The sequence below is a fragment of the Bos grunniens genome, chromosome 8 (assembly GCF_055505025.1).
Source record: "Bos grunniens cultivar Pamir isolate PY7600 chromosome 8, Bosgru_T2T1.0, whole genome shotgun sequence".
Lineage (NCBI taxonomy): Eukaryota > Metazoa > Chordata > Mammalia > Artiodactyla > Bovidae > Bos > Bos grunniens.
The window spans coordinates 59,070,344-59,097,268 of NC_141172.1; the positions used below are offsets into that span (position 1 = coordinate 59,070,344).

General features: G+C 41.5%; 1 protein-coding gene across 13 annotated transcripts in view; it reads right to left on the reverse strand.

The window, feature by feature from the left end:
- The window catches only part of GNE (glucosamine (UDP-N-acetyl)-2-epimerase/N-acetylmannosamine kinase), a 67,670-nt gene continuing 40,745 nt past the window's right edge, over positions 1-26,925 (reverse strand). For 4 of the 13 annotated variants that reach the window (XM_086415847.1, XM_086415850.1, XM_086415851.1 and 1 more), the window contains 10 exons: positions 25,271-25,722; positions 17,956-18,108; positions 17,335-17,547; positions 14,984-15,071; positions 14,040-14,250; positions 9,276-9,405; positions 8,721-8,942; positions 6,683-6,865; positions 3,971-4,087; positions 1-2,395 (listed from right to left, as the gene is read on the reverse strand). In XM_086415847.1, the coding sequence (XP_086271973.1) occupies positions 2,160-2,395; positions 3,971-4,087; positions 6,683-6,865; positions 8,721-8,942; positions 9,276-9,405; positions 14,040-14,250; positions 14,984-15,071; positions 17,335-17,547; positions 17,956-18,108; positions 25,271-25,722 (2,005 nt within the window). In that variant the 3' untranslated portion in view covers positions 1-2,159. Of the gene's footprint in view, positions 2,396-3,529; positions 3,685-3,970; positions 4,088-6,682; positions 6,866-7,020; positions 7,178-8,720; positions 8,943-9,275; positions 9,406-14,039; positions 14,251-14,983; positions 15,072-17,334; positions 17,548-17,955; positions 18,109-25,270; positions 25,723-26,925 lie in introns of those variants that run through there. The other 9 variants (XR_015169886.1, XR_015169889.1, XR_015169891.1 and 6 more) reach the window with 6 other exon arrangements.

Consider the following 26,925-nt stretch of genomic DNA (forward strand, 5'->3'; position numbering starts at 1 on the left):
TCAGGATTTCCACAAGGAAATAATTTATTTTTTTCTTTAGAATTTGGCTCAGAACAGTAACATAAAAATATTTACATTAAAATAAGTTATGTGATTTTAGCTAGTTGTAATAATTATGTTGGAATATATTAGCCTTTCCATGAATTTAATAAAAACTGAGATCTGATTTTATAGATTCAGTACCATTCTTCCAAATATTTGGTATGAAACTTGATAGCAATGCAACTGTCTGGTATATACAGTGGTTGCAGATTTCACCAAGGAACAATGGATGCCCCTTCACAGTACACTGACTGGCCCCAGACACTGATGGCCAAGCCAACAAGCTTCCTTCCCAGGAGTCAACATGGAATGTTTCAACCAGGACCTGGAGATTATTTCAGAGCTGACAGACTTCTAGGAATCAGCCAACCCATTTTTTCACATTAACCCACAAGGAAGGAAGGAATTCAAATACAATCTTGATTCCTTTACATGTGAACAAGTGAAATAATATGTTGTAGAAACCTTTAGGTTTCCCTAAAATAATAAATCTGAAAAACATATGCTAATTTTTAGATTGTCTAAAAGTACCCATAAAAACCTGTCACTAGATGAAATACTATATTGGCAAAATTTCCACAGCATACAAGAATATTTTATTAAATTCACCACTGAGAGATAGTGTCAAGGATAAATCAGTTCATTTGCTACTGAGATATTCTTGTGAAAGCTTTCGGTAGCCTGGAGTAAATCAGAATATATTTGCACTTTGGAAGATTTTGATATGACTAGAGGTTGTGTAGCTTAGCAGAAAAAGCACAGAGGGACCCGCCTCAAACCTTATCTTTAAGACTTATTAGCCACGTGGTTCTAGGCACACCACTTAAGACTTAGTTTGGGGTTCTATAAAATGGGAATTAAAACACCTACCTTACTGGTTATGAGAATTTAGAATAATGTATATGAAGCACCAAGTTCAGAGCCTGGCACACAGTAGGCACTTAATAAGTGGTGGCTATTAGTATTTCTTCCAGGTTGAAATTGATAGCAAGAACCTTGGCCTCTGCATCTTGACACTAATACAAACATGGAATCTTACTTAGCCAGAATCCAGATTCACGGATGTGGGCTCTAGGCAAAAGTGAAGTCGCTCAGTCGTGTCTGACTCTTCATGACCCCATGGACCGTAGCCTCCCAGGCTCCTCCGTCCATGGGATTTTCTAGGCAAGAATACTGGAGTGGGTTGCCATTTCCTTCTCCAGGAGATCTCCCCGACCCAAGGATTGAATCTGGGTCTACTGCTTTGTAGGCAGACGCATTGTAGGCAGATGGTAAGTCTGAGCCACCAGGGCTCTAGGTATATAACACACAATAAACACTGCCTTTATCAGTACTCCAGTCATATTCAACACAATATGAAAAGCTACTGAAGAGAGACATGTCTGTTCTCAGTAGCAAAGATCCTTCTGGGACGGTTAATCTCCTTTCAGAGACTGTAAGTCCTAGTGGCTTCTCAGCGGTCCTTAAGAAGATAAGGACACTAAGGACACTAAGGCCACTGTAATTCAGACCTCTGATCTACAGTTGCTCAAGATTCTGAGAGAGTAATAGCAAACGACGTCTTTCAGCAAGTAACGTACGGCAGTGAGAGATACGCCTGATGTCTTGATTGTGGCCATGATTTCATATAGATGTCAAAACTTATCAAATTGTGCACTTAAAAAAATACCTCAATAAAACTGCTTTTTAAGAGTTTACTTAAGCCTTTCGTGGTGAGATTTCCTTCCATTCCCTGACTGGATCCCTTTCTGTGTTCTGAATTTAGGGTCAGAGGAGGAAGGATTAATAACCAAAACTCCAGTATCAAGGTCCCATCCCAAGCAAGGCCTGCAGGTCTGAGTGGTACATCTAGTAAACGGAGTCCTAAGGCGTCCTTGGCTACTGTTGTAGCTCCTTTTGGCACAGAAGAGTATGACAAGGTTTGAGCTGAAATAACCCCAGGAGGAACAGCATCTACAAGATCAGGTTGGGAAAACTGACTTTGGAAGAGGAGACTAAAAGCAAAAACTTCTCTGCCATAGTCACCTGCCAGATTGCCTAATAAATGCTCATCTAGAAGACAACTTGATTCCACCAAGGAGCTCTCGAGTCTCTGTCCTCGTGCATTCCTGGGAGGCCTAGTAGATCCTGCGAGTCGTGTAGTCCAGGACCATGCTGGCGGCGCCGAGCAGAGCAGGTTCCACCAAATCGGAAACCACCACGTCCACATCCTGAACCGAGGACAAGGCTTGCTGGCGGATGACGTCTTTGACAGTGTGGATGTAGTGACTGGCTAGGATTCCAGAGAGGATCACAAGGGAAGGATTCATAGTGTGGAGGATGTTCACAACCCCAAGACCTAAAGCTGTTCCAGCTACAGGAAAACAAAAATTAAAATAAGTTTTGGGGAGAGAGCTCTATCCAAAGTCAAAGAGGAATGTGAAAAAGGGCACTAGCCAGGAATAGTTCACCTATACGGCCTCATGGGAAGTAGTGCTTTTAAAGCTGTTTATGGACTTTCCCGGTGATCTGGTGGTTAAGAATCTGCCTGCCAGTGCAGGGGACACAAGTTCGATCCCTGATCTGGGAAAATTCCACATGCCACGGGGCAGCTAGGCCCATGCGCCCCAACTACTGAACCTGTGCTCTAGAGCCCATAAGCCGCAACTCCTAAGACATGCACTGCGACTACTGAAGCCTGTGTGCCCTAGAGCCCGCACTGTGCCCCGAGAGAAGCCACTGCAGCGAAAAGCCTGCAGCTGTAGAGAGCCTGAGCAGCAGTGGAGACCCGACACAGACAAAAGGAAGCCGCAGACGATACTACAAATGACCCAATCAGACAAAGGGCAGGAGACCTAGACAGACATTTCTCCAAAGAAAACATACAGATGGACAATGAGCACACGAAAAAATGCTCAGCATCACTCATTATTACAGAATGCAAATCAAAACTACAATGAGGTATCACATCACACCAGTCAGAATGGCCATCATCGAAAAGTCTACAAACAATAAATGCTGGAGAGGGTGTGGAGAAAAGGAAATCTTCTTGCACTGTTGGTGGGAATATAAATTGATACAACCATTACAGTACAGTACAACCAGGACAGTAAGGAAGGTCTTTAAAAAATTAAATATGGAGAACAGTAGCAGTTCCTTAAAAAACTGAAAATAAAACTACCACATGACCCAGCAGTCCCACTACTGGGCACATACCCTGAGAAAACCATAATCGAAAAGACACATGCACCCCACTGTTCACTGCAGCACTGTTTACAACAGCCAGGACATGGAAGCAACCTAGATGTCCATCAGCGGATGAATGGATAGAGAAATTGTGGCACATAAATATAATGGAATATTACTCAGCCATAAAAAGGAACTGAATTGAGTCAGTTGTAGTGATGTGGATGAACCTAGAGTCTGTCATACAGAGTGAGGTCAGAAAGAGAAAAACATCATGTATTAACGCATACATATGGAATCTAGAAGAATGGTGCTGAGGAACCTATTTGCAGGGCAAGAATAGAAGTGCAGACAGAGAATGGATCTGTGGCCACAAGGGGTGGGGGAGAGGAGAAGGTGGGACGAATTGACATGTATACACTACCACGTGTAAAATAGACAGCTGGTGGGACGCTCAGCTCGGTGCTCTCTGACGACCTAGAGGGGAAGCACAGGGGAAGTGGGAGGGAGGGGATACACTCACACACACTTAGAGCTGATTTACACTGTTGTACAGCAGGAAATAATGCAACACTGTAAAGCATTTATACTCCAATTAAAAAAAGGCAATGCTACCAAATACCTTGAATGCAATTCCTTGTCTCAGTAAGCAGAAAAACTACCTCTTCACAGACATGACAGAGCACTGATCCTGTGGCCAGCTGGGCGCCTGCGGGAGCTCCAGGCTCCCCCCAGGCAGAGCTGCCCAGAGCTGTGTGCTCACCTGTTCTCAAGATGCTCTGGGCCTTTGCGTTGCCAAGTTTTGCAGCCTGGATGAGATGGAGTGCGCCCACAGCTTCATCTTTTGGCACTGACATCCCTTCCACCAAGAGCTGGTCTTCTGTTTGGGCAGAGGCGAGAAGGAGCAGCAGTCATTCACAAGCTGCAGCAGCCCCGTGGGAAGGCCACACTTAGAACTGTGTCTGTGGGCAGCAGGCCCCCAAGTGGGAAGTTGATCATCTTTTTTTGTACTTGAAAAGCTTTGCAATCATCATAAATATCCATATACTACATCTGCCAAAGAGGCCTTTGCAGCCTGGTTATACATCATCCAAAACTTCTCTAACTAGAAATCCTCCCTTGCTTCTCCATTCCGTATTAAACAGTCATGAAGTGTTTTTTCCTGCAAATTACCAGCACTTCTCTGCATTCATCTCCTTCCTTGTCTAGCTGAGATGCAAGGCTGCTGCCAGTGCCCCACAGCAGCAGGAAGGCCCAGCGCCTCCGAAGCTGACGGACCTGGGTTCAGCTGTCAGCTCCACTCCCACTGGCTGCACGCTACCCTGCCCACATGCGTCACCTCCACGCGTTTCTCTTCTAAGGCTAGGGTAACAATACCTACCCTAGCAGGATTCCAGGTGCTGGCCAGAGGAAATGCTAAATGTATATATTTCTGTTGTTATCTACAGTCCCTGTCCTCTGCCCCGACGCTGCCAAGTCACCAACCTAGATCACTCTCCCTCCTCATCTGCTATTACTCCATCTCTGATGGGAGAAAATCCCAACCAAGAAGACGGTTATCTAGACAAAAGCTGGGGGCTTCCTGTCTTCAGGGGCCCTCACAGCTGCCCTGTCCACTCTGCCAGTCCCCTTCAGGGCCCTTCTAAGCCTTCATCTCCTCAGACTGTCTATCCCTGCCCCCACTGTCAATATCTCTGGCCTCTTAGGGAGAGGACACCTCCAGGCAGGAACTCCCTTTACTCTTCTGCCCCTGCCTATAAACAGGGCTGTGTTCTCACGACCTGGCTCCTCTCCTTCTCGAACCCCCACCTGGGCTTCGCAGCCCACTCCTCCCTGCCTCCCCAGGGCCTGTATGGGCTCCTCCCCAGATCCTCTCCTGTGTTCTCAACCCCCACTTCCGCTCCCACTGTCTCCTTACACCCTCGCTGGCTCCTCTCCGCCCGTGCAGGCACCCAGATGGCTCGCGCTCAAGGCATTCTTCTTCCCTCCTACTCAGGGTAGTTAGTTTTCTGCTCCTACTACCTGACCAAACTTTCTTTAAGATAAGCATTTATCCCCATGGGGGCAAAAACTGATTCTTAGGGGCAAAAAAATTTTCTTTTTATACAGAGAGTACATAAACAAACAACGTATCTGTGGTATTCAAGTTTCATGGTGTGGAATGACTAGGAAAAAGTGTCTAAGCATTTAGACTTCTTAGTGGGGGTGATGATAAAAATGAGGTAGAAAATCAACACTGTTTTCAGGGCTTCAGATGGTGTCCTTCCTCAGGGTCAAACCAATGAACTTTCCGGTTTCCTTCTGCTCAGCACTTGACACTACCCACCACTCTCTCCCTGAAACACTCCCTCTTTGGTTCCTGTGGCTTTACCCTTTCCTGGTTTTCCTCCCTGCCTACAAGTACTCATGTTTCACAGGATTCCACCCTCAGTTCATCTCACTCCAAGTCTCATTCACAGGCATAATACCCACCTCAGTGCCAGGGATTCCAAGTCCAGCCCCGTCACCTATCCTGAGCATCGGATCCCTGTGGCCAGCTGCCTTCTGCGCATTGCTCCTGCACATCCCACTGGTTCCCAACCATCATCATCTGCCAGACTCTATTCCTTCTCTACATTCCCAACCACAGTTACCCAACCAGAAAACTGCAAGTCATACAGAACACTGTCCCCCTTAAACCCATCCTCCATTCAACTATCATTGTCTTCCTAGAAAACAAGTTTTGTGAACAACCTAAAATTCAGATCTGTCTTTTTCCCTAAACGTTTTTTAGTGGCTTCTCCATTAGCTGCTGGTCCTGGCAAACCTCTGGCTACACTATACCCTGCCTTGCCCTTATGCACCAACACCTCTGTTTCCTATGCTTGGAAGTGCTGCCTGGCTCATCCAAACTTGCCTCAGTAATTCTGTTTACCCTCTGACTCAACTAGACAGCCTAAAGCTCCCTTCACTGTTTGGAGAGGGAAGGGAAGGGACACTGGTGTCCTTCCTATATGCGTCTATGTTCCTTGGCCATCATTCTCATTGCACTTGACACACCATATTATAATGATATTAAATGATTCCCTCTTATATTAGACTGGAAACCATCTTGATTTTTATAACATGTCCAGGAACAGCTGTAATTCAAATGACCGCTCAGACTTGAAAAATTGTGTGTTTATCCATTTACTTCTCCATTACATCTGTAATAAGATACCCAACCTGTGCTAGGGGTTGAGAAGACAAAAATGACAGAAATCTCCCCTGCTCTCCTGGAGCTCAAGACCCTAGTCCCTGTCCACTGCTGGACAGGAAGAGTGTTAATAGGGGTCAGGACCAGGGGGGCTTTGAGCTTCAGTATGCGGAGTCCTGATTTTCCTCTAGAGAGTAAAAAGCTTGAAAGTTCTGGCTTCCAGCATTTAGCTCTTTCTGGAATATCTATTTTGAAAATACTACCACTTGGCTATTTATCCCTCAGATGAAAGAAACCCACCATCATGTAGCTTTTTTGCTTCCCTCTGCAAGGCCATTCCAGAGGCATATGCTTCAATGCACCCGTGGCTTCCACAGGAACAATCAGGCCCATCCAGGGACACCACAATGTGGCCAAGCTCTGCAGCACAGAAGGAGCTGCCGTGGATCAGTTCATGCTGGTGGACGATCCCCCCGCCGATCCCTATAGTGAGAGATGACAATCACTGAAGTGGCTCTGAAAACAGAAACCTGAGCTAATGGCGATGCCTCCTCTGTTAGCAGACTTCGGAATGTGAGGTCCTGTATGGTGCCTACTTCCTTAAATAGCTAAAACTTTACTAAGTATCAAAACTTCACCTGGAATCCTTTTGGATGGAAATGTTTAGCTGGTCCTCTGATGCCCTCTGTTGCATCTGCTTGGAATCACTGTGATTTCAACTTGGTTCTCACCAAGGTCTTCTCTAGCACTCAAGTAAGAGCCAGCAGCCATGGAAGCACATTGCCCAGAGGCAACCTTCAACAAGGAGAGACAGGAGCCAGCAGATGTAGTGGACAGCTCTGGGTGGATTCTACAGGCTTCCAAGGTAGCTTTGATAATGCATCTTCTAAAAGTTCTCCTGCTCTGCTCTACTCTTTACACCGCCTCATTCCTGTGTCTCAGAATCACCTCCAAAATAAAATACCCACACCAAACTCCTTGCCTCAGGCTCTGCTTTGGTGAAAATCCGAGATAAGATAATCTTTTTAAAAGGTTTCATACACCACCTGTTTTTTTTTTTTAAACACCTGCTTTCTTAAACAGAATATTAAATAGTTTTGGCTCTTCTTAATGCCACCTTGTCTAAAAATGTATGATTCAATAATTATGAATATCAGTGAATTTTGTCATGGAGCTAAGGAGTTAGAAAGGGCATTTTGCCTTAATAGGTGTTGCATTTTAGAACTGTCCTCTCTTACTTTCTGTGGCACCTACTCCTCAATCCGCACTCCTCTAATTTGCAGGTTATTACTGGAGAAGGGAATGGCAACCCACTCCAGTATTCTTGCCTGGAGAATCCCATGGACAGAGGAGCCTGGCAGGCCATGGCCCATAGGGTTGCAGAATTGGACATGACTGAAGTGACTAAGCATGTACTCCTCTGAACTAGGAAATGATATCCAAGCTGTTAAAACTGTGTCCGAGACTAAGTGCATGCTCCATTTAGGGAGGGAGTCTGACGTGGAGCTGAAGAGCACACAGGGTTTGAAGGGAGAAACATGTGAGACCAAGTGTTGCCTCCAACACTGACTAGCTGAATCTGTTTCCTCGTGTAAAAAACGAATTGGAACATCAGAAGTGAAGAAGTAGGAACTCCAAAAGTCCACCCCTCCACTAAAGCAATGATAAACTAGTAAAAATTGTCAGAATCAACTTTTTTTGGAACTCTGGAAACTAACCAAACGTTTACAGCAAACAGGGGAATTGAGAGAAAACAAGCTGAATCTTAGAGATTTCTGGCATTTTCTGGTCCCATCACCCCCACCCTTTACCTCCCAGCTTGGCGATGGCCATGAGTAACAGCCTATATTCCCAGTATGTAGTATTGCCCAGGATGGCAATACTGGAGGGAGGAGAATGAACTATTCTCAAGACACTGTGGTGCTTTGTTTAGACCTGCTTGGTGGCTCCTGGTGGACTAGCTCAAAGGGCTGGTCTTTATCTCACCCTCCTCAGAACTCTCCCAGGGCTGAGAGGCTACCCAGGGGGCACTTGTCAAAGACATGTAAAGGAAGACATACTTACTAGTTTCTACTGCTGAGGGCAATAGATGGTAGTTGTGACAAACAATACACTAACCAGAGTGGGAAGAAAGGCTGGGGAACTAGCAATGAGAAGCTCTGCAGAATAAGGGCTTAGAAGAGCTCTGACAGTTCCTGGCAATTTAGAAGGTCACATTCGTGCCCAGGGCCTGGCACATGCTCAGGAAAGACCTGGGTATTCTCAGCTCTCACCTTCAGGCTTTACAGGAAGGGAAGGTAAAAATTGCCTGAACCGAAGCAGCCTTCTCTACTCTTACCTGTGCCTGTGATAAGTGTCACAAAGTTTTCAAGGCCTTTTCCTTGGCCAAATTTCCTTTCTGCCAGGGCAGCACAGTTGCCATCATTGTCTACCCACACGGGGAGATGCAAAGTGTCAGACAGGGGGCTTCTGAGGTCCACGGAGTTCCATTCTTGAATCAGTTTGGTTGAATGCAGCACAATTCCTTCCCGAGGATTTACACGGCCACCTGTAGAAATGCCTGAGCTCCACAACAAACACAAGGAAAATAATTTTGTTGAGCAATCTCAGAAGACTATGCTGGCTTTCTGGGCTTAGAACACAAATTATTCACCCAAGATCTCCTAAAACAAACATTACCAAGGACTGCAAGGTAATGGAAGGCTAAACCTGTGCCTCCCCATAGACTGAGAGTTCCATCAGTGCTTTTCACAATGTTTGCTGAGGGCCCATAGACAGGACTGGAGCCATCTACACATACGACAGTGAGCTGATGCTCCGCGTCGTGCATCAGAACTTGGCAAAATTTGTATATGGGAGTGAACATGCTTGGATATGTAATTCACAATCTCACCTACTCCCAAAATTCTGCAGTTCAGTTTTACAGCTTCTGCTGCGGCTTCTACACACATCTGTAGGATTAAATTAATCCTCTCTTCATACGTTTTAGGATTGAACTGAGTATACTTCTTAACTATTTCACCCTGAAAGAGAAAAACCAGATCTGTCTCACTGGTCTTAGCTGAGGAGTATACAGTGAATCTCTGACCTTTCTCATGATAAATCAGACATTGCTTTAGCACAGTACTGCAGACTCAGATAAGCCCCTGCTGGCTTGGGCCAGCCCTTGGTTACACCCAACTAGTTTCCAGGAAGCCAACCTGGCATATGGCCACTGCAGCAATGACAACTCCACAGCCAACCAGAGGGGCCCTCACTTCTGGCTAATCTGCCTCTTCACTAAAAGGTCATATTTTACTCTTTCAGGTTGACAAAATTCCCTTGTTTAAATACTGAAGCAACTAAATAAAAATGCTAAGTAAACTTTAATCATCTTCTATAACTGAAGCCAATAATGGTATCAAACCGTGATGTTTATTAAATTACTGTGCTTGGTGACATGTTTCAGTACCAATCAGGCATAGTCCCTTGCCGGGAGCTGGTGAGGCATTCCACTTGTGACAAAGGTCATGAGGAAGGAGGCTCGGCATACGCAAAGGCGGGATCAAGCCTCAGGAGTCCCCCTGGATATTCTCGAGCATCTACCCCCAAAAAACCGGAGTCTGCCTACTTTATTGCTTTGTGCTCTCACCTCTGACTTTACTGGGGGCTGTCCCCCACCACCATCTCACTCTCTCTGTCAAAGAATTAACTTACAGCTCCAATTAATAAAGTTCCTGGGCAATTAGGAGTGTTTAAATCCAAACCCCTCAGATAGCTCTCTAATTCGCCTGACAAGTTTACCCGGACTCCTACAGCTATGCATACGATTGTTTACAGTCTCCCAGCCTCGAGAGGCATGGGAAGCTTAAGATATTCAAATAGCTTAGAGCCTCTCAGAGAGTTAGAAACTGTCAGAATAAAACTAGTAAAAGATTTCATTGATGAGCCAATGCTTGCTGCCAAGTTTTCACATCCCCTGTATTGTATCCTTGAATGTGTATTAATTAATATAGTTGGTATGTAGAATAAATAAGTAGTGGCCTTAGTGTTAGCAACTTTAGACCCTTAAGGTAATAAATTCTTTCCTTTGTTGTAAACCCATTACACATCCGCCCTATAGGAATGCAATTTTATCTAACACCTTCGGAAGATGGCGCCAAACCTTAAAATAATTACTCTTAGAGAAAATAAGTCTTTGTCAAGAGTCATAAAATGTTAATAGGCCTTCTGGCCAGAAGATGATGTAAATCACCTAAACCATTTGTATACAATAAATTTGCAGGAAAGAAACCCTGGTTTTTGATAAGGATCAAAGACTGCTGACTTTGCATCCCCTATTATCCTCTATGTGTAACTTAGGGTATAAAAGCCTCTGTTGAAAATAAAGCTACAGGCCTTGCTCACCAAAGCTTGGTCTCCCCATGTCATTTTTCTCCTTAACTTCCAGCTGAGTCTCCATCTGGAGTGCGGAAATCCTCTGCGACCATTTATTTGCCTGGGCTTCTAAGACCCACTCGAGAAGGTATCTAAGGTGGGGCACCTTCTGCTATTCGAGAGGGCACCTGCGGCCTCCGTGGTCAGAGCTAACCTGGTGTCACAGGTTATATTGATTTTCCGCGTAAACCAAGCTACTCAGCCTCTTTTCTCCACTGAATTTTCCTACTGAGCTATCCTCATTCTATTACTCCTTATATCTTTGATAAATAAATAAATAAATAGGTCGCCGAAGCCGTCTCTCCTTCGAATACCCTGGATCAGCCGGGGCTGGACCTCAGCAGTCCCTCCTAATTATTCTTGTTTTTAATTTTTTTTTCTGTGCTCTTCCCACTTGTGTATTCTAAGTAAATTTCAGAATGATGTTGTTAAACTTTAAAAAGCCTCACTGAAATGTTGACTAAAATTACGTTAAACTCGATTCAATTTGGGAACTCCTGGCATTTAAAAAATACTCAGCACTCCCATCCAGGAGATTTTTAAGGCTTTCTATTTTATAGTTTTTAGATGTTCTTTATATAGGTCACATAGTTTTCTGGTTTAGATTTTTCTTAGAAGTTATGTTGTTCTAAATATGATCTCTTTTTCCATTCTTCTGTTACTAATGACTTAAAAAATTTCTTTTTTTTATTTTTAGCTGTGCTGGGTCTTCATTGCCGTGTGGGCTTTTTCTCTAGTAGTGATCTGAGCTACTCTCTAGTTGTGGGGCATGGGCTTCTCATTGCGGTGGCTCGTTGCGGAACACAGGCTCTAGGGCTTCGGTAGTTGCAGCTCCCGGGCTCTAGAGCACAGTCTCAATAGTTGTGGTGCACAGGCTTAGCTGGTCTGGCATATGGGATCTTCCCAGATCAGGGATCAAACCCATGTCTCCTGCATCGCCAGGTGGATTCTTATCCACTGAGCAACCAGGGAAGCCCATTAATGGCTTTTTATCCATTTACAAGGGTTAAAACTGTCACTAACGATTGTCATTAAAAGTAAACCTCATTGTGCTTCTTGACCTTCACTGTGCATCAGAATCACCTGGACAGCTTTGAACAAATATTGATGCCTGGTTCCTACCCCCAGAGACTGGCATCTGTCTAGTCTAGTGTGGGGGCCAGGCATCCATATAATTTTTTAAAGCTTCCATGTAACACTAATAATGTGCAATCAGGGTTGACAAATACTCACCTACAGAAAAACTCAAATCTTTATCTGCAATTTCATATAAGTTATTGATACTTACATATTTATCATAATATCTAACCATTTTACTCAATTGTGTTATTCTGCAAGCTTGTTGGTTTATTCATATTATCTATAAGTAAATTTTTTTTTTTTATCCTGTGCACAATTGCCATTTTTGCTGTTCATTCCTTGCTTTACTCCCTTCCTAACTCTGAGAATTATGTTAAATAACATTGCAGAAAATATCCTTCTTTTCCACTTGATTTTAATAAGTGTATCTTTGGACCTGCCACTATTGAGGGTGTTGGTCATTGATATGGAATATATGTTAAGAACCCTGGAGAAGGAAATGGCAACCCACTCCAGTACTCTTGCCTGGAAAATCCCACGGACGGAGGAACCTGGTAGGCTATAGTCCATGGGGTCACAAAGAGTCAGACACGACTGAGCGACTTCACATCATCATCATCATATGTTAAAGAAAACATTTTTCTAGTAATATTTTTAAAATTAGTTTATTTAGTTTTTGGCTGCTCTGGGTCTTTGTTGCTGTGGCACTTGGGCTCAGCAGTTGTGGTGCACAGGCTTAGCTGCTCCTAAGGCATGTGGAATTTTCCTCGAGCAGGGACTGAACCCATGTCCCCTGCATTGGCAGGCATATTCTTGGAAGGAATCACCAAGGAAGTTCCCTAATAATACTTTTATAGGGAGTTCCCTGGCAGTTCAGTGATTAGGATTCCACACTCTTACTGCCAAGGTCCTGGGTTCAATTCCTGGTCAGGGAACTGGGATCCCACAAGCCACGCAGTGTGGCCCCCCGCAAAAAATTTTATAAAGGAGGCCCTTTGGCTTCACTAGATAAAATCATGTTTTGTTTTGCTTTTTTTTTTTAATTGATCTAAACAACTTTGTGTTTAAAGTCCTTTATATTTCTCATGGACTCCTGAAACGTCATACACCTATAATGTTTCAAAGATTTTTCTGGTAACTTTATTCTTCCTTGTTACATCATCAAAGATTATTTTATCATGGACGTTTTGGTGTTTTATAAAGGCACTGTCAACGTTATGGTGCTGGTTTACTTAAGAGATTGAAGGTATGCTGAACTCAACTAAAATCGTGATCCAGAGGAGAAGCAATTCCCCTCACCATCTGAAGATACCCTCCCCAGGGCAGTGAGAGTAATCAACATGCTTCATGCTCCAAGCTGTTACTGAGTATAGAATTTCAGGTCTCCTGCATGGTAGGTGCCCTCTCTGGTGTCTAATGGGTCTCCCATTGTCAGCTCAAATCTACAAACTTGAATTCCTTGAGAATTTTACCTCTTTATACACAATGGAGTATTACTCAGCCATTAAAAAGAATACATTTGAATCAGTTCTAATGAGGTGGATGAAACTGGAGCCTATTATACAGAGTGAAGTAAGCCAGAAGGAAAAACATAAATACAGTATACTAACGCATATATATGGAATTTAGAAAGATGGTAACAATAACCCGGTGTACGAGACAGCAAAAGAGACACTGATGTATAGAACAGTCTTATGGACTCTGTGGGAGAGGGAGAGGGTGGGAAGATTTGGGAGAATGGCAATGAAACATGTACAATATCATGTAGGAAACGAGTTGCCAGTCCAGGTTCGATGCATGATGCTGGATGCTTGGGGCTGGTGCACTGGGACGGCCCAGAGGGATGGTATGGTGAGGGAGGAGGGAGGAGGGTTCGGGATGGGGAACACATGTATACCTGTGGCAGATTCATTTTGATATTTGGCAAAACTAATACAATTATGTAAAGTTTAAAAATAAAATTAGAAAAAAAAAATAAAAAAATAAAATGTTAGTGATTAGTAAATAGTAAGACAAGCATTGTAATGGACCTATACGTCAATACTATTGGCAAATGAGTCCAAGCTCTTATGTATGTTTATAGTCCTACCTTCCAACCATATTTTAAGAAAATCAACTACTCATGTGGGATGTAAAGTTATAACCTTAGGGGTTATTTTACCTTCATGCTGACTATTGCAACTCGGAGGTTCGTCCCGCCAAGATCAACAGCCAAGGCACTTAGAGTTTCAAGAATATGGTCAATATCTTGAGAGATGTTATCCTTCACAGGAGGAAAACAAAATTTCTTTTGTAGTGGCTCTTGAAGATCAATAGATTTGAGAAACTTCAAAATCCTTGGAACAGCATTTCCATCCCCATATATCTTTGAACTGCAATGTCCAAAAAGTCAACTAAATTAAGTGTTTCCTTGCACATATTAAATTATATGGAGGACATGGTATTATTGGAATCTGAAACTTCAGGTAATTAATAGTTTGGGCTTTTTCCCTTTAAACTATAAAACAACACCTGGATCTCTTCAGCAACACTTAATTAAGGACCTTCATATTATCAATGGAATATCTAAAACTGCTGTTGATTGAAATACAGCTACTTCCAGCCTGAGATATCATTAACAAAATCCCAGTAAGATCAAAGGAAAATTACCTCTTTTAAGCCAATATATCATAGTTTGGGATAATAAAAAAGTTTTTTTTTTTGCTTTTTATCTTTACTTTTATGGGGAAAAAGTTATTTTCAGAAAAAAAGGTTCAAGTAAAGGAAAACATCTTTAATTTGAAACAGAAAGGATAGTCTAAATTAAAACGCTGAAGTGTATTATTTTTAAAGAAAATCAGTTACATTATTTTCTAATACTTACAGAAATTCAAAATAGGCTAAAGCAATATTTCCTGGTAGAAGTGCTACATTAATTAACTAAGACAAATAAATTATTCTCCACTGGAACCCTTGGTAGAGTCATAGCGGGTATTAACAAGCCCTATCTCACCAGCAGACAGGGACCCCTAAGAATGCAGAGTGAGAATGCTGTTAGGATAAACAGCTTGAACATGGTGCCCAAGGCAACTCCCCTTTTAAATCACTTTAAAAGTATACACTCACCAAGGGTACTGTTTACCAAACTGAAGGTGCAACGCTTGCAATATTTTGTCTTGGGTATCAGCATCCCGGACATGAAGGACATTCTCCCCTAGGTAAGTCCAGTGACGTCATGGTGATTCAGAAGTGGGAGAAACCAGAGAAGACAGAAATGAGCAGTGTGTCGTGCTCATAATTAGTCCTGAAACCCAGAAGGCTTCAAACAAGTCGTCTTCTATTAGAGAAATGCACTTTTCTACTTTATACCTTTGCAAGCACTCGCAGAAATATGTCCATATATCAAATACTTGAGGGCCATAGATTCCTTTATTCCCAAAGACAATAAATCAAACTTTGGTTTCTTTATTGAAATAAATAAAGTAATTAATCCAGTATCCACTTGTCATTCATAAAGTCATCCAGCACATCCACTCTCTTCATCTGCCCTGACTTCCATCTACTCAGCCAGTTGCTGGATCAGCTGGTCAGGCCAGAGTATCAGTCAGATAAGCCAGTCAGCTGTTGATACAGTCACATTCTCTCCATACATTTTCTGACCAATTTGAGGGAGTAAATACAGTGACAATGACATGTTTTTCAACGGACTTGGCTATGAAGAAGAGCAGAGCAGAAGGGTGGTGGCTGGGGAGAGTTGTTGGGTGAGAGAAGGGGTTGTTTTATAGTTTTAACATACCAGAGGCCCAGGCATGTTTAAATGCTAAGGAAGCAACATGGAAGAAAAAGGATGACTGATAGTCCTTGAGAAGCAGGAGGGTGGGGATCTAGAACACAGAAGGCTGAGCAATGGACAGGCAGGGGTGACCCCATACCCCACACCCTCCCATGTAAAGAAGGCAAGAAGGAAAGGATGGAGGGCATGTGTTTTTAAGTGTGGTGGCAGAAAGGACACACTGCTTTTGCTAGACAACCCTGGTGCCAAATCCAGTGTTCAATTCTCTGTTCATGTCTTACTTGAACTCTCAGCATCATTCAACACCATCTCCTTGAAACCCTTTCTTTTCTGGGCTTTAATATCACACTCCAGATTTTCTGGTAGTTCCTTTTCAGTCTTTCTTCCTGGCTCTTCCCTCCTCATCAGAAAGACTCCAGAGGTTGGTCTTGGGCTCCATTCTTTTCCCTATTTACATGATCCCCTCTGGGTAATCTCATTTCACCCTTGGTTTTAAATGTCAGTATCATTCCTGGCAGAGTGTGGCATTATCCTCAATATCCTTTGTATCAGTAGCAGAATTTTTAGTTTGACATCTGATCACCCAGTTAAAGATTATACATAAATTTCAGCTTCCCTTGGATGTGGCCACGTGACAACATTCTATAGGATGTAGGAAGAAATACTTGCAACTTCTAAGTTGTGCTTTTAGAGGGAAGGGTATCTTCCCCTCTACTCCTTTCCCAATGGCTAAAATGTGCCAATGTGTCAAGTGACAGCAAGAGCTGGAGCAACCATCAAGAAGACAGAAAAAAAAAAAGATAGATGGAAGCTAAGTCTCTGATGACTTACCAGTGAGAAACAAAGAAAATCTATTTGAGGCACTATTTTCTTGTGTCTGTTACAGCAGCTGAACTGATATCCTAACTAACACCACCCATTTGCCAATCACTCTCAAATTTGTATCTTCAATTTCAGCTCTTCCTGGAACAATATAGGTGCTAACCCACCATCTCCACTCTAATATCTAAAAGGCATTTCAGACTTAACATGGCCATCAGAGAACTCTTGGGCTTGCCTGGTGGTTTAGCTGGCAAAGAATCCTCCTGTAATGCAGGAGACCCTGGTTCAATTCCTGGGTCAGGGAGTTGCCCTGGAGAAGGAAAAAGCAACCCACTCCAGTATTCTTGGAGAGTCCCCATGGACAGAGGAGCCTGGAGGGCTGCAGGCCATGGGGTCACAAAGAGTCGGACACAACTAAGCGCAGCGCAGAGAACTCTTAATTCTACCCCCTCCCAAACTGTCCTTCCTCAGGGTCCTCCGTATCAGGAAAGAGAACCCCCCACTGCTCAAACCAAGAGTGTAAGGGTATTGTTGATTCCCTTCATTTTACTGGACCCAGGAAGATGAAAGGCTAGCATTCATATACTTAAACAATTCAATCACATTCTCAAACACAACTATTAAAGACCATAATTAACTAAGAAACTTTTAGCTCTGCTATTACAAAGACAATAAAAATACAAGAAGGGCCCTAAAAACTTTGGTAATATGTGTGCTATCTACAGGTTTCAGGCTACAGTTGGTCATTAACCTCATTTACTCATTTATTCATAAACACATATGACAGCACTGATACATGCATACCTGTAATAATGCAAACAAATGTAGTAAGCCTAGTCAGTTGAAAGATAAAGGTAAATACCTGTTTCTCTTCCAATCTGACGTGTTCCTAAGTTGATCACAGGTGTTCCAAAAGCTCCAACTTCTCGTACCCCACAGCTGCTGTTCCCAATCATACAACCAGCATGGGCAACCAGCTGTATAAACTGGTCAAATGGGACATGTTTAACTGCACGAAAATTGGGATGATGCTCAATGCCCTTCTTCCGCATCACTCGAACCATCTCTTTGCTTCCTATGGAAAGAACCAACTGTTAAATGGTTTACAAGATAAAGGAAAAATTTTCACAAGAAATACCTAATGGCTATTCTACTGTGGTCAACTCAACTTCTAAGGTTTATATCTCTTGGCTACTGCATTTTCTCATGAATGGAAACTGGAGGGAAGAGACTAAACATGAAAATATAGAGTGGAGATTTAGAAGTATTTCTTTCCTACTAAGTTTCTACTAGATTTGACAATAATATTGCAAACTCTTCAATCTACTGAAAAATTGGTCATGACCCTTTGAAAATCAGAATACATTTCAGAATAGAATGGCCTTCAATGATAAGATGAGCAGGACAGGAATGTCAGTCAAAAGAAGACATGATAGAAGCAAAAAACTGGAAAGGTAGGTGGAATATTTTCAAGTTCAATTACCTGCATCAATATTTGGAAACAGAACTAGGGTCCGCTTGTTAAATGAGATAAGTGCATCCAATGTTAATTCAAACATTTTTATAGAATGCTTAATGTCAGTGGTCACAGGGTGCTGAAGTGCGACAATGTAATCTTTAGGTTTTACATCATCACCTGTTTAAAGAAAATCAAATCACATGGCTTCATTAATTAAGAATCTTACAGGAGGAAGAAGCAATTTCTGAAGAGCAAGACCCCCAGGTCTATGCTTTTAAAAATTCTAAGGAAAAAACAGTTTGTCACAATCTAAGCAGGGCATCCAAATTAGGATCTAACAATAAGAACTTTTAGCAACAAGTCCAAGGATTCTTCAGCAAACTTAACATTTTACAAAGGTGCTTGCTACCACAAACAAAATATAAAACTTTAAATAGCAGACACTAGACTTCATTGTTTTAAAATCCAAAATATTTCAAAGTGTTAGAAAAATGCGATTCTTTCCAGTTTCTAACTGGTGTTTCTAATGACTTATCGTCAATGAGTAATAATGTGTTGCAAATCAGAGGGTTCAGAGACTGACTGAACATTAAATAAATTTCATATAATGCACAGGAGCTTCCCCACTCTCAATCACCAGATTCAATAGAATGCCAGTGTTTCTCTGTTCAGAAGACTAGAAAGGCTTCACTCATCCCCAGGGATCTCAAGGACAGTTCCTCAGCAAAAATGTGAACTGTAAAAATTTGGATGAAGAGTGCTATGTCAAATAATACAAACCATTTTGCAACAGTGCCTATATTATCCCATAGAACTGGAAATTAGTTCTACTTGCTAATTTTTAAAAATTATTTATTTTTGGCTGTGCTGGGCAGCAACTGCTATTGCTTCATGCAGGCTTTCTCTTGTTGCAGTGAGCGGGGACTACTCTTCATTGTGGTGCTCAGGCTTCTCCTGTTGCAGAGCACAGGCTCTAGGGCACCCGGGTTTCAATCGTTGCAGCTCCTGGGCTCTACAGCACAGGCTCAGTAGCTGCGGTGCAGAGGTGGTCCGTGGGATGTGGGCTCTTCCCAGACCTGGGATCAAACCTGTTTCTCCTGCATCGGCAGGCCGATTCTTTACCATTAAGCCGCCAGGGAAGCTCCTACTCACTAAGTTTTAATGAAAGAAAATATATCTTTGTGATATTAATTTTAATGAACAACTTTATCATGAACTATGATTATCATTAATCCAAATTCAACCAGTAGCAGTTATTTTTTATGATGTAATAGTAACACAGAGTTGTTACTAAGAATCTTCAGTATTATTCAAAAGACTACAGGCTCCAAAATTTTATTTAAAAAAATTATTGGACCCATCATGTTCTAAACTGGGGGTGGCATGGGGATATCATCATTACATTTTGGTACAAAGCAGAAAAAAGGTCTAAAGGCCTAAGAGACTCTATCAAAAACATAAAGATGCCGTCAACACAAACTCAGGCCATCTGTTAGATATAGATCAGGGCCATTAGAAAGAAACTAGTGCAAAGAGAATTAAAAACTTGGGGAGAAGAAAACCAACTAAAGAGGTGTCTGCTGTAACAGATATGGAAACATCATGTGTATGCTGCAATCTGGCCGCAGGTACAAGTTAGTCCCACTATGATGTGTTGCTTCTACAATGTGAATTAGCTCATCTGTGACTGGCAAACAGAAGAATGATGTCAACCTTTAATGCAGTAGTTGAGTTATTCATTCATGATTCCCCAAGGCTGACTGCTAAGAACCTTAAAGGAAATGTATACAACAAGCTGTAGTGAAATAGTGTGTTTGTCACAAGCCCCCCTCAACCCATGGTCTTTCTTGGAGTTCAGTCTGCCGATTTACTCTGTCTTGAGAACACTTACTGGATGAGTCTCTTTGATCTTTGTGCCTTTTTTGGTAGCAGTTGTTCTTTGAGAGTGGGGATGAATGGAGCTTTTGTGGTCCCACGCAGAGGATCATTCTACACAACTTACTGCTAAGGAGCAAGTGGAAGGTGAAGAGGAAGAAAAATTCCAGCAGTTTACCCCATGAGAGCTTTTCTTTATCTTCTACTTTAAGTGTGATTGAGAAATATTTGTAGTATACAGAAAATAACCCTATAATGCAGAATGAAGCAGGACTGCACTTTGTAACTTAAGGCTCTATATGGAAACATTTAAGCAGTTTCTTTATTAAAAAAGGAAAACAGAAGAGCAAAAACTAGACATCTTAAAAAAAAAAAAGGAAAAAGGAAACACAGGACAATGAGCTGCGGCTACCCATCCCTAGCAAAAACATATTCTGTGCAAATCCCACACTGGTTCCTTAATGTGATGTAGGACTTTGACATTATCTGCCTTTGTCTCCAGAACTCAGCAGCTTCAGTCCTTCCACACATTTAAAGCATTTATTTAAAGCCTTTCTATTATGGTACCATTACTTGGTTTTGTGTCAAAAGTTCTATATTTACTATGGTATTTCTTTCATTATTAGAAATGTTAACATGTCTTTTTAACTTTTCTAATATTTTTATTAGGGCTGTTATTTATTAATATTCTGGTTACAAAGCTGCATGTTTGAGTGGCTTACCCAATGCTATTTTTCCTATAAGGAGAAGGATGACATCAGAAATTGTAGGTCAAGAAGCAGGTAAAAGCTTTGCAGAAAATGTCTTCTTTTCCCCCACTGGCTTAAAAAAAAAAAAATCCGGTTTTGGCTATTTTGTCATTCTTCTTTTCACAGAGAAACTGCTTTAGTTCAGTCACTCAGTCGTGTCCGACTCTTTGTGACCCCATGAACTGCAGCATGCCAGGCCTCCCTGTCCATCACCAGCTCCTGGAGTCTACCCAAACTCATGTCCATTGAGTCGGTGATGCTATCCAACCATCTCATCCTCTGTCGTCCCCTTCTCCTCCCGCCCTCAATCCTTCCCAGCATCAGGGTCTTTTCAAAAGAGTCAGCTCTTCGCATCAGGTAGCCAAAGTATTGGAGTTTCAGCTTCAACATCAGTTCTTCCAATGAACAGTCAAGACTGATCTCCTTGCACTCCAAGAGACTCTCAAGAGTCTTCTCCAACACCACAGTTCAAAAGCATCAATTCTTCTACGCTCAGCTTTCTTTATAGTCCAACTCTCACATCCAAACATGACTACTGGAAAAACCACAGGCGGACCTTTGTTGACAAAGTAATGTCTCTTCTTTTTAATATGCTGTCTAGGTTGGTCATAACTTTCCTTCCAAGAAGTAAGCCTCTTTTAATCTCATGGCTACAATCACAACCCGCAGTTATTTTGGAGCTCCAAAAAATAAAGTCAGCCACTGTTTCCACTGTTTCCCCATCTATTTGCCAGGAAGTGATGAGACCAGATGCCATGATCTTAGTTTTCTGAATGTTGCACTTTAAGCCAACTTTTTCACTCTCCTCTTTCACTTTCATCAAGAAGCTCCTTAGTTCTTCTTCACTTTCTGCCATAAGGGTGGTGTCATCGGCATATCTGAGGTTATTGATATTTCTCCCAGCGATCTTGATTCCAGCTTGAGTTTCTTCCAGTCCAGCGTTTCTCATGATGTACTCTGCATATAAGTTAAATAAGTAGGGTGACAATATACAGCCTTGACACTCCTTTTCCTATTTGGAACCAATCTGTTGTTCCATGTCCAGTTCTAACTGTTGCTTCCTGACCTGCATACAGGTTTCTCAGGAAGCAGGTCAGGTAGTCTGGTATTCCCATCTCTTTCAGAATTTTCCACAGTTTATTGTGATCTACACAGTCAAAGGCTTTGGCATAGTCAATAAAGCAGAAATAGATGTTTTTCTGGAACTCTCTTGCTTTTTCCATGATCCAGCAGATGTTGGCAATTTGATCTCTGTTCTTCTGCCTTTTCTAAAACCAGCTTGAACATCTGGAAGCTCATGGTTCATGTATTCCTGAAGCCTGGCTTGGAGAATTTTGAGCATTACTTTACTAGCGTGTGAGATGAGTGCAATTGTGCGGTAGTTTGAGCATTCTTTGGCATTGCCTTTCTTTGGCATTGGAATGAAAACTGACCTTTTCCAGTCCTGTGGCCACTGTGGAGTTTTCCAAATTTGCTGGCATATTGAGTGCAGCACTTTCACAGCATCATCTTTTAGGATTTGAAATAGCTCAACTGGAATTCCATTACCTCCATTAGCTTTGTTCGTAGTGATGTTTCCTAAGGCCCACTTGACTTCACATTCCAGGATGTCTGGCTCTACATGAGTGATCACACCCTCTGGGTGTGATTATCTGGGTCATGAAGATCTTTTTTGTACAGTTCTTCTGTGTTTTCTTGCCACCTCTTCTTAAAATCTTCTGCTTCTGTAGAAGAAACTGCTTAAATGGTTCCAAATAGAACCTGAAGCCCTGCAATTACAAATTTGTTGTATTCTGCTTTATAAGGGTTATTTTCTTTCATTACAAGTTTTTCAGAAAACATACAAAGCTAACAGTATAACCAGAACAGAGTGCAAGAATGCTTGCTTAGAAGCATGCAGAAAGGGGAGACTGATAATGAGTGATGTTGAGCATCTTTTCATGTGTTTGTTAGCCATCTGTATTTCTTCTTTGGAGAAATGTCTGTTTAGGTCTTTGGCCCATTTTTTGATTGGGTCGTTTATTTTTCTGGAATTGAGCTGCAGGAGTTGTTTGTATATTCTTGAGATTAATTCTTTGTCAGTTGCTTCATTTGCTATCATTTTATCCCATTCTGAAGGCTGTCTTTTCACCTTGCTTATAGTTTCCTTTGTTGTGCAGAAGCTTTTAATTTTAACTAGGTCCCATTTGTTTATTTTTGCTTTTTTCCCCAATATTCTGGGAGGTGGGTCACAGAGGATCCTGCTATGATTTATGTCAGAGAGTGTTTTGCCTATGTTCTCCTCTAGGAGTTTTATAGTTTCTCATCTTATGTTTAGATCTTTAATCCATTTTGAGTTTATTTTTGTGTATGGTGTTAGAAAGTGTTCTAGTTTCATTCTTTTACAAGTGGTTGACCAGTTTTCCCAGCACCACTTGTTAAAGAGATTGTCTTTTCTCCATTGTATATTCTTGCCTCCTTTGTCAACGATAAGGTGTCCATAGGTGCGTGGATTTATCTCTGGGCTTTCTATTTTGTTCCATTGATCTATATTTCTGTCTTTGTGCCAGTACCATACTGTCTTGATGACTGTGGCTTTGTAGTAGAGCCTGAAGGCAGGCAAGTTAATTCCTCCAGTTCCATTCTTCTTTCTCAAGATTGCTTTGGCTATTCGAGGTTTTTTGTATTTCCTTACAAATTGTGAAATTATTTGTTCTAGCTCTGTGAAAAATACCACTGGTAGCTTGATAGGGATTGGATTGAATCTATAGATTGCTTTGGGTAGTATACTCATTTTCACTATAGTGATTCTTCCGATCCATGAACTCATTATCAGAAAAATGCAAATCAAAACCACAATGAGGTACCATTTCATGCCAGTCAGAATGGCTGCGATCCAAAAGTCTACAAGCAATAAATGCTGAAGAGGGTGTAGAGAAAAGGGAACCCTCTTACACTGTTGGTGGGAATGCAAACTAGTACAGCTACTATGGAGAACAGTGTGGAGACTCCTTAAAAAACTGGAAATAGAACTGCCATACGACCCAGCAATCCCACTGCTGGGCATACACACCAAGGAAACCAGAATTGAAAGAGACACGTGTACCCCAATGTTCATTGCAGCACTGTATATAATAGCAAGGACCTAGATGTCCATCAGCAGACAAATGGATAAGAAAGCTGTGGTACATATACACAATGGAGTACTACTCAGCCATTAAAAAGAATACATTTGAATCAGTTCTAATGAGGTGGATGAAACTGGAGCCTATTATACAGAGTGAAGTAAGCCAGAAACAAAAACACCAATACAGTATACTAACGCATATATATGGAATTTAGAAAGATGGTAACGATAACCCTGTATGAGAGATAGCAAAAGAAACACAGATGTATAGAATAGTCTTTTGGACTCTGTGGGAGAGGGAGAGGGTGGGAAGATTTGGGAGAATGGCATTGAAACATGTATATTATCACATGTGAAACGAATCGCCAGTCCAGGCTCGATGCATGATACATGATGCTCAGGGCTGGTGCACTGGGATGACCCAGAGGGATGGTACTGGGAGGGAGGTGGGAGGTGGGGTTCAGGATGGGAAACATGTGTATACTCGTGGCGGATTCATGTTGATACATGACAAAACCAATACAATATTGTAAAGTAATTAGCCTCCAATAAAATAAATAAATTTATATTTAAAAAATTAAAAAAGAAAGGGGAGACTGAGAGATGGAAGTCTGTTACATCAGCATTATCTCAACAGGTTCCCTTACAGCTATGAATCTGTCCAGGGGTAAGAAATACACAGAATGGGCTAAACTATAGAGTAAAAAAAAAAATCCAATTTCATTCCTGTTCTAATGTGATCTGGATTTAAAATCTTAAATTATACTACCACTAGATCAATTTATTATCATTATTCAACTGATCTACCTTTTCACAGAGAGTCCTAAATACCTAAACAGACAATTAGTTCTGATTTAGCCTCAAGATAGTACACTCATTATAAATTAACCAACTGACATTGTTTGCAAACCTTTTTTATTTGCCTCTGATTAGCAAAAAGTAACTTCCAGGAATCTAGATCATTGATCTGAAGATAAATGAACAACCTTCCTTAAGGCTTATTTACAGGGCTAACAAACTCTAATCGTAGAACTATGACTTCTGCTTTTTAACAATAATCATAATCCCTTATAAGTACTTATGGCTTACTGCTTTCAACATTATCTGAGTATTTCAACAAGCCTGTAAGAAAGGCATTAAAATTAATTTTTTTCATTGTGCTAAAAAAACAAAAGGAAAAAAGATACCCATAATTCTACTAACCAGAAGTAAATATTATAAATGATTTGGTGTACTTACCAACTTTTCTATTATGCTATTATTTTTTATAAAAATAGCATCACATTATACAATTTGTAGCTTCCTTTTTTTCCCTTTTTGATATGTCAGGATCTGTCCCTGCAACTAAATATTCACCTGTAATGTTGTATTTAACAGATGAAAAGCATTCTGTTATATAAAAATAGCATAGATTTCAAAAATTCAGTCCATTAAGCCTATCTTTTAGAAAAGATGAGTCTCAGAGAGGTGAAGTCATACTACAGGGCAAGATTTATGAATAAAATTTTAGCCTTCCGACTGCTAATGTACAACAGTTACCAAAAGGACTGAAACATAACCAAACTGTGGGACAAAAGCACCATTAGACTGAATAAAGTCTGACACATACCTAACCACATCCGAATGATGCTCATGTAGTCTTTGTTCTTGGCGGAGAGCAGCTTGTCGTAGGAAGGGCAGCCTGCCAGCAGGATGCGGTCATGGTCCTCACACATGGATATCAGGTGTTGCTCTGCACTTCGGGTGCAGCACACGTGATAATGAGCCAGTTTTGTTATGGCGTGTCTGATAGAGTCATCAATGGTCCCACTGACTTCCCCCCCTTCAATGTGAAGGATTCGGATGTTCATCAAGGCAGCAGATGTAGCCAGAGCCAGGGCGTCAAACCTGTCTCCATGAACAATCATGATATCAGGTTTCAGGCGATTAAGGACATCTGGTAGCTTCACAAGGGCCAGGCCTACTGACTCCACCATGGCTGCCTCATCTTCCCCTCTGACAATCGTGTGTAACCTGGTGTTAATGTCAAAGTCATCTTGTTCAATCATGCGATACGTGTTTCTAAAGCAGGGAGAAATAAAAATGTGAGAGCATGTTCTTAAATATAGGGCTATAAAAACATAGCCCTATTTTAACTATTTATTTTAATAAAACATTAACTCTGAAGGGAGAAATATTTCACGAAATTTCCTTGTTAAAATAAACTGAAGTATAACTTACACACAAAAATTAAAAGCATAGGCCATAAATATACAGATCACTTGATTACTTTTTCTACACAAACACCCCTATAGTCACCACCTAGACCAATACCTCCCACACCTTGCAGGTCTCACCTGTGCCCTGCTTCAGTGAGCACCTGGAGGGAGAATGTTTTTATTAGGAAAAAAGAGACTAAATTTTACAGTGATCACGACTTTTTCTTTCCTTTTAAAAATATTATATGCCAACAAAGGTCTGTCTAGTCAAGGCTATGGGTTCTTCCAGTAGTCATGTATGGATGTGAGTTGGACTGTAAAGAAAGCTGAGCACCCAAGAATTGATGCTTTTGAACTGTGGTGTTGGAGAAGACTCTTGAGAGTCCCTTGGACTGCAAGCAGATCAAACCAGTCAATCCTAAAGGAAATCAGTCCTGAATATTCATTGGAAGGACTGATGCTAAAGCTAAAGCTCCAATACTTTGGCCACCTGATGCGAAGAACAGACTCATTAGAAAAGACCCTGATGCTGGGAAAGATTGGGGGCAGGAGGAGAAGGGGACAACAGAGGATGAGATGGTTGGATGGCATCACCGACTCAATGGACATGAGTAAACTCATGAGTCTACTCATTTGAGTAAACTCCAGGAGTTGGCGATGGACAGGGAGGCCTGGCATGCTGCAGTCCACGGTGTCGCAAAGAGTCGGACACTACTGAGCGACTGAACTGAACTGAAAAATATATATACATTTTTTAAAAGAAATCATGCTACTTAATAGAAAAAAATGTTACTTATAAATGCTCCTAAAAAAGTAGTATGGAACTGGGATACCCGATACAGTACTATATTATAAATTTCTGAATGATGAAAATTATCTCCTGAATTCTTTTCATATGGTACCACTCATGCAGCATAATTCTGACTGGGATGAAAATGTAGGCTTAAATTGGCTGTAAAATGCAGTTTCACGTCTGTTTCATGCTTAACAGCAATAGCAATTCTCAATGCTTTAAAGTTTCCTGTTTGTTATGACTAGATTTTAAAAGATCTGATTTTTTTTTCTG